The 12,203-nt window shown below is 34.4% G+C and overlaps 2 protein-coding genes across 4 annotated transcripts in view; one reads left to right on the top strand and one right to left on the bottom strand.

Moving 5' to 3' along the window:
• The window catches only part of LOC117102424 (cystinosin-like), a 19,098-nt gene extending 10,950 nt beyond the window's left edge, over positions 1 to 8,148 (bottom strand). Inside the window, exons 1-4 of one of the 2 annotated variants that reach the window (XM_033242678.1) lie at positions 8,010 to 8,148; positions 5,461 to 5,758; positions 1,882 to 1,982; positions 992 to 1,132 (exon numbers count right to left, since the gene is read on the bottom strand). In XM_033242678.1, coding sequence (XP_033098569.1) covers positions 992 to 1,132; positions 1,882 to 1,982; positions 5,461 to 5,676 — 458 coding nt within the window. In that variant the 5' untranslated portion in view covers positions 5,677 to 5,758; positions 8,010 to 8,148. Of the gene's footprint in view, positions 1 to 991; positions 1,133 to 1,881; positions 1,983 to 5,460; positions 5,762 to 8,009 lie in introns of both variants that reach the window. The other variant, XM_033242679.1, reaches the window with a different exon arrangement.
• A 203-nt stretch (positions 8,149 to 8,351) lies between these two features.
• On the top strand, positions 8,352 to 11,789 carry LOC117102425 (39S ribosomal protein L55, mitochondrial-like). 2 transcript variants are annotated; one of them, XM_033242680.1, is made up of 4 exons: positions 8,352 to 8,438; positions 8,887 to 8,907; positions 9,951 to 10,161; positions 11,073 to 11,789. In XM_033242680.1, exons 1-4 carry the CDS (start codon positions 8,392 to 8,394, stop codon positions 11,220 to 11,222), a joined length of 429 nt encoding a protein of 142 aa, XP_033098571.1. In that variant the 5' UTR covers positions 8,352 to 8,391; the 3' UTR covers positions 11,223 to 11,789. The 2 variants fall into 2 exon arrangements, with proteins under 2 accessions (XP_033098571.1, XP_033098572.1); XM_033242681.1 differs by lacking the exon at positions 8,887 to 8,907 and having other exon boundaries at positions 8,357 to 8,451; positions 9,945 to 10,161.
• Positions 11,790 to 12,203: the final 414 nt, after the last annotated feature.

Below are 12,203 nucleotides of genomic sequence, written 5' to 3'. Positions count from 1 at the left end.
ATTATATATTATATAAATATTATATAATATATAATTTTTTATATATTATATAAAAAATTATATATTATATAAAATATTATATATTATATAAAAAATTATATATTATATAAAATATTATATAATATATAAAAATATATAACGTAAAAAAAACCATGTCATTTTTTGCTAAATAATAAGTGAACAGATGGCACCTCATAAATTATGGATAAACAATTTGGCAATATTTGCTAGACAACATTAATATCATGGTTGCCAACATGTCTGGATAACAGAACTCGTCAACAATTGATTCAGCTTCTATAACAGCATTATAACTTAACAAGAATCAATAACGCAGTAAATATTTACATAGACCTCAACTTGGCTGATTTATAATCAATTTCAGGATTTTTCAAAGCTCAAAATCTGTAAGCCAGCAGAAGCGTAATAAATGAAGGGCTGGAAAAAGTGCACAACCAATCCAAGTGACAGTCGGACGCATCACAAATCTCCCCGGAGACATTTGTAGGGAAAAAGCGTTTTGATAGTAATTGTTATTGTCGTGGTGGAATAGACAATAACTGGATTTTGCGTCAGGAGAATCATGTATAGGTGTAATTTTGCTCTACCTGACGTGGAAATGTACTGAATACTCAGTACGTTTGAAAACAATTGCGAAAAAAAAATTGCAAGTTGTTCTCGGGTGGGACTCGAACCCACGATCACTAGCCTAGCATCCTAACTCTAGACCACCGAGCTTGCGCCTGATGGCCACGGCTGAATTCGAGTCCAAGTAAGCAGCGGGTACTGTAGTGTTGATCCAATTAATGTCTATTCCACCACGACAATAACAATTACTATCAACACTGCAGTACCGCTAAAAGCGTTTTCTTCGTTTGTGTCCTTTTAAATGAGTTACTCAAAGTTTTAACTGAATTTGGGAGTGTTTTCTTTTCTGCAAGATTTTAGCATGTTCTTCTTTACCCTATATTTCTTATTGCTGTTTACTAACCTTTTTCTCTGAAAATTAAGAATAACCTGTGGATAAAATGACACAGACCATGCCACAAAGTAGATCCATCCAACAACAATGATCAAAACAGATAAGACATCACTATGAATCACTGAAACTCGCAGGAAAGTAGAATCCAAACTGTAAGGGGGAAAAATAATGAGATAACCTTTTAAGCAACATTTACACCAGACATAATAATGACACGACGACACAATAAAAATGCGCTCAGTGTTGAAGAATATAAACGATGCGATGGTAGGTCATTGTCGTGTCGTTATTAATGGTGATCATGATGATGATAATGATGATCATGTATAAAAATGGTGTCATGTATTCTTGAATTCTACCATTTTTCTTGCTTCAAGCTATTGTTTAGTGTGCAGAGAGGAAATATATTAAGACACTGTAGATATGGACAGGCTAATAAATTATAAAATAATCCAGTTGGACAGTGAGTACCGTCGATGGAAAGTTTGGTAGAATTATATTAAAAGACCCACCTCCTCGTCATTCTGTAACTGTCATTAGTTTTATTAAATGGAATGTAAGAATGAGGTCGACACTGGTCCACACCAACTGCCACTATAATAATTTTCTTTATTCCTAATTAATAATACAAATTTTCAGACATCCTGTAGGTACCAGATATATTATGAAATGTATTGTTGGATAAAATTGTTTTCCTTGTTTCAAAAACAGGGCTTGAATGGAAACCAATACTCTTTGTCAAGGAATATGATGAAGATGCTAATGATGATGAAAATTATAATAAGGTTGATAATGATAATGATGATAATAATGATGGTCCTTGATGATTTCATGATGAAGATGATCATATATATGATGACGATCATGATGATGATAATGATAACTTAATAAAAACAAACCTTCCAATCTCCCATGAAGATGTGTTCATCACAATGTCGGTTCTGCCTACTTCAAAAGATTGAATTTCGACAAAAACTTTAGTGGTGTCATTTAGAAGAGCCTAGTGTAGAATTAAAAAAAAATACAGTAATATTAAAAAAAATAACTAAAGAGAAATTCTGAATATGATCTCCAAGTGAAAGTACAAATGCTGATATATATTTTTTTCAACATGGTTAAAAAGCATGTAAATACAATACACAAAACAAAAACATTTTGCCAAGTTACTATAAAATAAAATATACTGTATGTTGTACAGCATAATATATATATATTTTTTGAGTTACAGTTAAACTTGCCGAAAGTCAACTTTGCCTACTGTAACTCGAATATCTTCTAAGCTGATCTTATTTAATTTATGCCAAATTATTGTGTTTTTCATTAATTAATGATTTGTAAGTCCAATTTTATCTAGAGTCAAACAATTTTTCAAAGCCTTTTTGGATTTGACTTTAGGCAAGTTCAACTGTATTACAGAACAACAGTTACCATCAATATGCAAAACAAAACACAAAAAAATACAAGAAAAAAAGTGTAAATAACTAAAAGAGAGATTCTGAATATTATGATTTCCAAGTGAAAATACAAATGCTTGATATAGTATTTTTTATTATGGTTTCAAATTTTCAAATTTCAAATTCAAGGCTTGAAATATGACAATATGGTTAAAAAGTACATAAAGTACAATACACAAAACTAGACAGTTACTACATATAAAAAAATATATATATACCGCCGTATATACTATATTTTTTGAGTTATTACAGAACAACAGTTACCAACAAAATTAAAAAAAAAAAAAACAAAAACAAAAACAAGACGAAAGTAATTGCACAAATCCTCAATTACATATAAACACAATATTAGAAAGTTTAGAAATACTGTAAATCGAACTCCATGATTTTTTTTATTCAATATTTGAGAGCTACATACATGACTTATTTTCATCGCATATGAACAATTTAAAAGTGATAAATGACAATAAAAAGAGATCATAGGCCAAAATAAACAAACTGTTGCTCAGCTCTTTATTTCTCCTTTCACATCGAAACCATAACAGGTCTTGTGAATAGAACTCACTGACTCTGACCTCAGGACAGATCAACATAAACATTATCAAAAAGTTGTTTAATATGAATTAAATGAATGAATACAAACAACTGATTTCTGATTACAGTGTTCAAAATATTAGGACAATGAACATTAGCAGAAGGAAATAAAAAGGTAATTAATAAGAAGAGGTAATAGTCTAGTCCGAAATTTAGCAATATCAGAGGTTGCATTTTTTTTTGCTATATTTTTTAAAAATTGGATATGATGTAGAGTAGACATTGATAAATCAAAAAAGTATGTGCAACATTTTTTTTTTCATACGTAAGGGGGGTTGCCATATACACATCTAGATGTGTATAAGAGACAGGATTTCTAATACACATAGCATATTCATAATCGGTGTATTTATACAAAATTATATTTAATTGTTATCTTTACTTACTGTTTAGATAATATCACTTACGTATTGACCACTTTATTACCGAAGTTCTATTTCGTGATATTATGGCAGGCAACGTTTGCCGTTGACACATTCTTTCTCCTCAGGTATAACATGGTAACACATTTATTTTATATAAAAATATAATCAATTTGTTATTTAAATTTATATGTTTGGTATGATAGATCAAAACATCAAAAAGTATAAATTGAGTAGCAAAAGTGGAAACGGCATGCTACTAACCAGGACGTTACTAAGTTAGGCTTGGCTTGTGCCCTTCGATTTGTACAGACGATAGGAGAATATGTGTGGATATATTTTAGATGTTTATATTTTATGCTAACTTATAACGATACAATTTACCTTGATTTCAGTGGTCTTCTATTATGCTATCTTACACTGAAAACGTTGAAAAAATGCGACGGCAAACTGAACTGGGGCCTGTTTTATTTCCATCGTTGGTGGCGTATTACTCCCGCGTATTTTATGACTTTGGCCATTTGGTCGTCCTTGTTAATCCATCTGGCCGATGGACCATCTGCAAATGCAACGTTCGACGGTGCTAGGCAACTATGTAGGTTTATTATTATATTAATATGTATGCTAAAAAGCTAATATAATGGAAAATGGCAGCCATTTCAAATTTTAATAGCTCAAAAATGTGTACAATATTTAGTTAACTGTTGCTGTCATTGTTATGAGTGGATTTCCAATTGAATACTGCATTTTAATGACATAAATTTACAATATTATTAGTGACAATTTTAGGAAAATATGGCGGCCATTTTGAAACGGCTGGCAATCCCCCTTACGTATGAAAAAAAAAATGTTGCACATACTTTTTTGATTTATCTATGTCTACTCTACATCATATCCAATTTTTAAAAAATATAGCAAAAAAAAAACAACCAACCAAAGTTTCCTGGACTATAAGGAAGTAGACAGCAATGGGAAGGAAAGAAAGGAAATGAAAGCAATTAAGAACAATGGAAAATGAAGTACATGAAAAGGAAAAAGGAAAAGAAAGATAATGAAAAGTATGATAAACTAGAAAAAAAAAAAACGAAAGAACAAAGAAGGAAAAAAGGGGAAAAAAAAGAAAGAAAACGAAAGGGAAAGAAAGAAAAGAAGGGAGGGGAAGGTAGAGAAAAAAAAAGAAAAAGAAAGAAAACGAAAAGGTAAAGAAAGGAAAAAAAAGAGAAAGAAAACGAAAGGGAAAGAAAGAAAAGAAAAAGAAAGAAACCAAAATGGGTAAGAAAGGAAAAGAAAAAGAAAGAAAACTAAAAAGTAATGAAATGAGAAGAAAGGAAACAAAAGGGTAAAGAAAGAAAAAGAAAGAAAATGAAAAGGTAAAGAAAGGAAAAGAAAAAGAAAGTCGACAAAAGGGAAAGAAAGAAAAGGACAAGAAATAAAATGAGGAGGGCAAGAAAAGAAAAAGAATGAAAACAAAAAGTTAAAGAAAAAAAAAAGGAAATGGTAAAGAAAGAAAAAGGAAAGAATTCAAAAAGAAATGTGGAAAGGAAAGAAAAGGAAAATATAAGGTAAGAAAAGGAAGAGGAAAGTTAAAACATGAAAAGAGGTAGAAAAATAAAAGGAGGAAAAGATGGTAGGGAAAGAAAAGGTTAAGAAAGAAATTACAGAGAAGTAAAGGATAAGAGAGACAGGTCGTAAGTAGTATGAAAGAAAATAAAGGTAAAAGGGAAAAAATACATGGGGAAAAAAAGGAGAAAAGGTAAGGTAATAAGACCAAGAAAATAAATATTTAACAATTAGATAGATTTAAAAAAAATTAAATAAAATTCTATTTTTTTCAAATTATTTATATGTTAACATAGTAATCTTATATTTATTGTTGTTATCGTTTTTATTCATTTTTTTTTAGGTAAACTTTTAATAATTTATCCTACTCCATGCTGTAAAGCGCATAGGTATTTAACATTATGCGCTATATAAATTGACAATTATTATTATTATTATTACAAGCAATATAAAAAAAAATAAAGTAAAATATACTGTAAGACATAAAAAAAAAAACAAGATCACTTACTTCGTCTTCTACTGTTGCTATACCAGGATGTGTACTATAAAGATTGATAGTAACAGGCTCACTAAGTGGCACTTTACTCTGCAAGCTGAAAGAATCATTGTTCCCAACCACAATAGCTAGTTCAGTTGGCCTGACTGTTAAATTTGAAGCTCTCTTTGCATTGATTAACTTCACCAATGTCGAAAGAATGAATATGATTTGGAAAACTTTTGCCATGATTTATTATATTATTGCACAACAGAACAGTAGCTATATACAGTAGTTCTTTTACTGTAAGATATCAGCAGCTCCTGTTGTCCTGGGGAAGAACAACAAAAGATGATATATGTATATTTGTGTGAACATACTTGAAAACATTTTTTATACCTTGTTTCGTGAACTTACATTTGTATATCGTCAGAGGAGGGTATTAGAAGAAAAATAAAACTAACATTTTGTGTTTTTATTCAGGAAAAATTTTGCCAAAAACATAGAGATGGAGGAGATTATAAAAATGAAATTTTATTGGCGAATGTAATCAGTGTAGTAATTGGATGGTTATATGCATTACATTTATATAACTAGGAATAGAAATATACTATTTTTTGGAAATTTTAAGGCAGCGACGGGAGTAATAAAAATAAAGAAAAACTTTTTTTTTATTCCTGAAATTTCCATTTTTTCCTGGCGACTGGTGCACTAATTGGTCAAAAATATAATTTCATTTCATTTGAAATCACCATAATTGGCAGCCAGCAGGTTCGCCGAACAAGGTTTAAAAAAAGTCTCTTACAGTTAAAAATCAACAATTTAAGCTATACTTAAGCGTAGCAGGAAAACCATGCTTGGGCGAAAAAAACGAAATTGCACCACGCTTAAAATATTAGCGCCACGCACAAAATATATTTACTATGTATATTTTATTCAAACCATTAAAACAATAAATACCGAACTGTCAAACCTAATGGGAACAGTTTCAATCGCAAATCATCGTGAGGCACCGCCTTCAATGCAAGCTCAGGGAGGTCCCTGGCCGGTTAGTGGAGGGCGCGCTGAGTAAAGTACAAGTGTCACAGTTGCAATATTCAGTGAAATGTCCGTTTTTTATGAACAGTGATTGATAAAACAAAATCTATTGATTGAATTTACGTACATTTCTTTGAAACACGTTTTTCATACTGAATTTCGGCTGAGTACAGTATTAAAAAAAAAAAAAGGCTAAACCAAGATACCACATATGCCCTGTATAAGGCAACCAGCGGCGGCACTAGCTTATGAAATCTGAGGGGGGGGGGTAGGGAGGCAATTCAGGAGCAAGGTAAAATAAAGTTATAGGGGGAAAATATGTTAGGGTGGCCTGTGGGCATCATTAGGTGTCGTTCAAAATGTCTCGAAAGTGGTCCAGGAGGTTTATTTAATCAATTTTATAGGTACAGTAAATAGTCTACTAATAATAAAATTTAAATTGTGGGACACGGGTCATACCGCGTCGTATCCGACACCATAAGTAGTGCCAAAAATGTATATATAACCAATGTATTATGCAGTAGTTACAATTCTGAGCACCTATTTTCCTAACGATTTTCAGCCTAAATTCTAAAATTTCCCTTCTTTCCTAAAATGCGAGGACAGATTTCTAGGCCTAAGTTTTGCATGGAGGATATTACCCAAACAGGTCTTACTTTACAGTTTGGGAGGAGTAGGGCCTATTGGTAGGCTGAGGCCTATACAATATTTGTATTTTTTTACATATGGATGGCATAATACATGATATACAGTATTATCAGTATGTACCTATAGACCGATATTGAATCTCTTACTGAAGGTAGGCAAGGCCGGCTGCCTCTCAAAATATTCATACCCCAAAAATAAAATAAATGAAACTAAAATAAATTACGATCTACTGATTAAGGAGAGGCTAGTAGTAGTAGTACTAGGCCTAGACTAGGCCCTAGTAGTAGTTGTTACAATTGATCGACAGAGGAATTTTACTAATACTGATGTGAGTTAGCCAGATTTTCGAACATTTCGCAAAAAAAAAGGAAATATATATATTTTTTAATGAAATGGTACTGTAAGGCAGCGAAATGGATGCGGCAGGTGACAAAACTAGTAATAGTATTTTTTTTTTTTTTTAACTTGGCCTTATTACATGTTGTTAGGGAAAATATTTGGGAATATTGTTTTCGAAAAGTGATCTTTCTTAATTAAATCCATAAATAAATTGTAAGTGTAAGGAATCGTTTTACTGCTGTATATAACCTGCATTCCTGGAAAAAAAGACAATTTTGGACCAACGGGCATTCGGACCAATGGACCTTCTGTCCAAAGACCCTTCGGACCAAAGGTACGCACCCGGCTAGACCAGGCCTAGGCTAGGCTTACCTCACCATGTAGGCCTAGGGGATATTCGGCCTAGGTTATCTAGGCCTAGCCTAGGGCCTCCTACCTAGGCCGGGCTAAGCTTATATGATTTGGCATTGCTGCTTTTTAACAACAGATGCCTGAAAGTAGGCCTAGGCCTAGGGCCTACTTAAATATTTATAAAAGTAAGAGGAAACATGAAATACCTGTATGTACTGCATCAGTTTAGTCATTTTTACCGGAACATATGTGGGGAATTATGTCTACTGTCGTTTTAACACAAAACAAAATCTGACAGCGGGCACCTACGTCTCACGAAATTTTTAGTCACCTGACTACAAAACATGTGACTGCAATTTGAATCGTGAGTGTAACGTGCCAAACGTGTCAAAAAATTTTAAAAATTATATAAAACAATAAAATAGGCCTAGACCAAAATATTTCATGTTGGTCACTTTATTTAATTTTAGTAGTAAACATTTTACAAAAATAATAATTATTATATTTCCTGTAGATTTTAGCCAAGTGTGATTTTCTTCACTTTTGATAAATTGAATAGCCTATATTTTGGCAATCCTTGCTGCTCACATGTTGGGTCATCGGGTCATCAGCATGTTGATAGCAAATAAAATAAAATAGAAGCGGTTAGCCAAAATGGTAGTGGCTATCGGCACTGCCGCAGTGCGGAAAAAAAGCTGCTGTTTTCTATCGGCACTGCCGCAGTGTCAACAAGTTGCTGTTTTCTATCGGCACTGCCACAGTGCGAAAAGCTGCTGTTAATTAATCGAATCGATGTTTTTATCAATAGATGACATTGGTATAATTCATAATTCATAATTTTATTTAGTGTTTTGGCACTGCGGCAGTGCCGATAGAAAATCGGAGCTTTTTTCGCACTGCGGCTATAATGCCGATAGAAAATAACAGCTTTTTTCGCACTGTGGCAGTGCCGATAGAAAACAGCAGCTTTTCGGCACTGCGGCAGTGCCGATAGAAAACAGCAGCTTTTTGGCACTGCGGCAGTGCCGATAGAAAACAGCAGCTTTTTTTCGCACTGCGGCAGTGCCGATAGCCTCAGCCTAACAAAATATATGTTTTTATTAGGTTTGTAAACTTGTAAAAGTGTTTTCCGATATATGTGTAAAAACATTATATATTAGTTGTAACGATTGTTTTTAAAATGAGTGTGATTTGGACTTTCATGGCTAGGCCTAGGAGTCTGGCCCTAGCCTAGCCTAGTAAGGTAGGCGCTACCTATCTAGGGGCCCTAGGTAGCGCCTACCTATCAGGCCCTGCTAGAGAGAGGCTAGTCCGCCAGGAGAGGCTGACTAAACTATCTACCTATGGTAGGCATAGGAGGCCAACAACACGTCAGGCCTAGGCCTAGCCTATTTAGTTAGAAGGCGCTAGGCCGCCATGAATCCATCATCATGACACATAACATAATAGGACCCTGCATACCTCCTTGTGGAAATCGACCCAATAATGATCCTGAAGAACATCATTATTTATGATCGAAAGCTAGCTAGGCCTAGTAATAAAATTGAATAGGGCGTTGCTAGCTAGTAGAGGCACAGACTGTATAAGGGCAAGGCCTGCACAGGAAATGTATCCTCCTCGCAAAAATGTGGCCTAGAAATCTGTCCGCACATTTCGGAAAATAAGGACCGATTTCTGTGCAAATTTTGCCGAAAATAAGGCAAATCTTAATATGAATGTCATTATGAAGCAATTTCGATTCCGTGCACCTATTTCCCTAGCGATTTTCCGAGTAAATTTGAGCCGATTTTTTAGGTATCCGCCACACAATTAACAAATTTTACACAGTATGGGTAGAGGCCTGGACTAGGCCTAGACCTAGGTAGTATAGTTTACAGTACAGAGGAGCCACAACACAATGGGGGGGGGGGGCAGTCTGCCATTTTTCTGCCCTATTACTGTACTAAAATTTTGTAAAAATTTAAAAAATGAGAAGAAAAAATTGCATTTAAGTTGGAGAGATTTTCATAACTATCTAAGTGTGTCAGTCATAAAAATGGTGTACCTCCTCAGCCCAACCAGTTGCTCAATTTGTTCTGAAGCTATCAAATTTACTCTGTAGAGTATATACTGTAATTAATTACTGGTATGGTTTTTTTTTTTCATAGGCTCAAGATGAATACAAATGTCATCTTGTACCGATACTTCAGCCAACGTAGTGCAATGCTTTCTCAAGTTCAGAGTCGATTAAACTCGAACAGAGCAAGCATTGCTAAGACCAACAGGAAGGTGTATGCACGGATGTACCCAACATTAGTAGTCAACACGGATGGATCCACATATCACATCAACTATCATGAACCAAGAAAAATATTAAAGGTCTCTGTTCTGTCTTATAAAGAAATCAGACAGTGAAAAAATGTTCACAAGTATTTTTTGGAGAAAATGTAGCTATGGGTATCAAGGACTCTTGAAATGGGGTTGGGGCTGATAGGGACGCAAAGGTGGAGTTGGGGCTCGATAATTATGTGAGGGGGTGCTAGGTTGCAGAATAAGGTTGAGCGGTTTTTGACACAGCTGTTCAAAGGTGGGAGGTTCAATCCCTAGCTGTGCATTTTGCTTGTATCCTTGGGCAAATCACTTTACCTACTGTTGTCTCTCTCCACCCAGAAGTTCAAGTGGGTACCTGGTAGGTCCAACCAGAAAATGTGCTGATTACAGCTGTGAAAGTTATGGAATTCTCCCCAGGGAGCTAAGTATGTGTTCCATATGTGCTTGATTTAGTGACCGGGTAATAATGTTAAGCGCTTAGAGGCCATATTGGAAGCTATATAAAATCCAATATTCTATTATTATACTGTATGATGTGATTAATAAGTACTTGAGCATTATTTTTTGCTTTGGACATTTTTAGTGGGGTAGGGGGTGAGACTGGTGGTTTTTTGTGGCAGGTGTTCACAACCCCCTCCCCTGTATCTTCACCGTCTGCATATTAATTGTACCAACTTTTATGAAATGTTTTATTTAGTCATGTGAGAATGTGATGAATCTGGTTGCAGTGGCGTATCCAGGAAGTGTGTAGGGGCACATCCCCAAAAATACTTGCTTCCCAGTTACTCCCCACCCCTACCCCCCCCCCCTTAAAAAATGTTTAAAGAAACGCCACTGCTGGGTTGACATCGGAACAGAAATTCCTGATAGATATTGCATTTTCTGTTGTGTGAATGTGGTGTAATTCCTCCAATAACACAAACAATTTGATATTCATTATTTCATCTTGATATTCACAGCTACCGCTAGATGTTAATATGATGGATGCTGAGGAGAGAAAAGCAAGGATGCAACAATACCAACCAAAGACAAAGAAAACAGTAGAGGATGACATTGACGATGACTTCACTGAACAGAAATATAGTCATTTATGGAAGAAAGGAAGATGACCAAAATATAAGCTAACTATTGTAAATGCTATGCTGACTGGCAATATATGGCTTGGCTCCCAAGAATATGTAAAAAGATACATAAAGTCTTGCTGACAAAATGGCTTGATTTTAGATTTATTTCACATTTGAAAATTTCCTCATTAATTTTTTATAAATAAATATTCAGTATTATTCATTATCATTACTGTCTGAATGGAAGAAATGAATGTAAAAACACCCACCTCAGCCCACCGCGATTTTTTTTTCCGTACGAAACATTTTGCATGAAACTCCACTCGGGCCGTCTCGACTCGACTCGAAAATCTCGTACTGCAGAATTCTGGAGGTCAAAAGGTCATCAACCAAAGATAAACATCGTCTACCTAAAGTTTAAATATTGTTGTAGGTATACTGTAACTTCTCGTGTACATATTTCACTGTCTGATTTTTAAAAAATACGATGTCACCATGGTAATAACAAACTTGGATAGTTTCATAATATGACACAATATTATTGTACATTTTCATTAAAATGTGATATTTGATTGAGCTGCACGCCTAATAAAAAGTGTTATTTGAACTTTACATACTGTGATTCGTGAGTGTGTTTATTTTTATAGGCTTACATAGGTTTTGGATAATTAAGTATCTAGGTCTAGTAAATAGTATTATAGGCTCTACTTGATACATTACATTTCATCGCCTCTTTTTTAAGTTTGTCCCCAGGATTCCCCTACACCTATCTGGGCATCTAGATCCGGGTGTCTAGAAGACAAAAATCTCTCACCATAGGGTGTTGTCTCTCGAATCCCACACCGTGCACTCTTTTCGGACATCTGTAGATGCGCCCTGATTAAGGCCTGAACAGTCGAGTGGTTCTTAAAAGCATATTAGTAAACATTTATGACGTCATTTTCATTGAGATATGTAACAATTTTTGTTTTTGGACTCCATGGGCGACAATCTGTGCCCTCCCCCTTTTTAGAATAGGGGGTACAT

The sequence above is a fragment of the Anneissia japonica genome, unplaced genomic scaffold, assembly GCF_011630105.1.
Source record: "Anneissia japonica isolate Jap-2015-1 unplaced genomic scaffold, ASM1163010v1 scaffold287763_len296007_cov137, whole genome shotgun sequence".
In the NCBI taxonomy this organism is placed as follows: domain Eukaryota; kingdom Metazoa; phylum Echinodermata; class Crinoidea; order Comatulida; family Comatulidae; genus Anneissia; species Anneissia japonica.
Note: the sequence above shows the minus strand (reverse complement) of the source record. Positions and strands in the feature narration are given on the sequence as shown.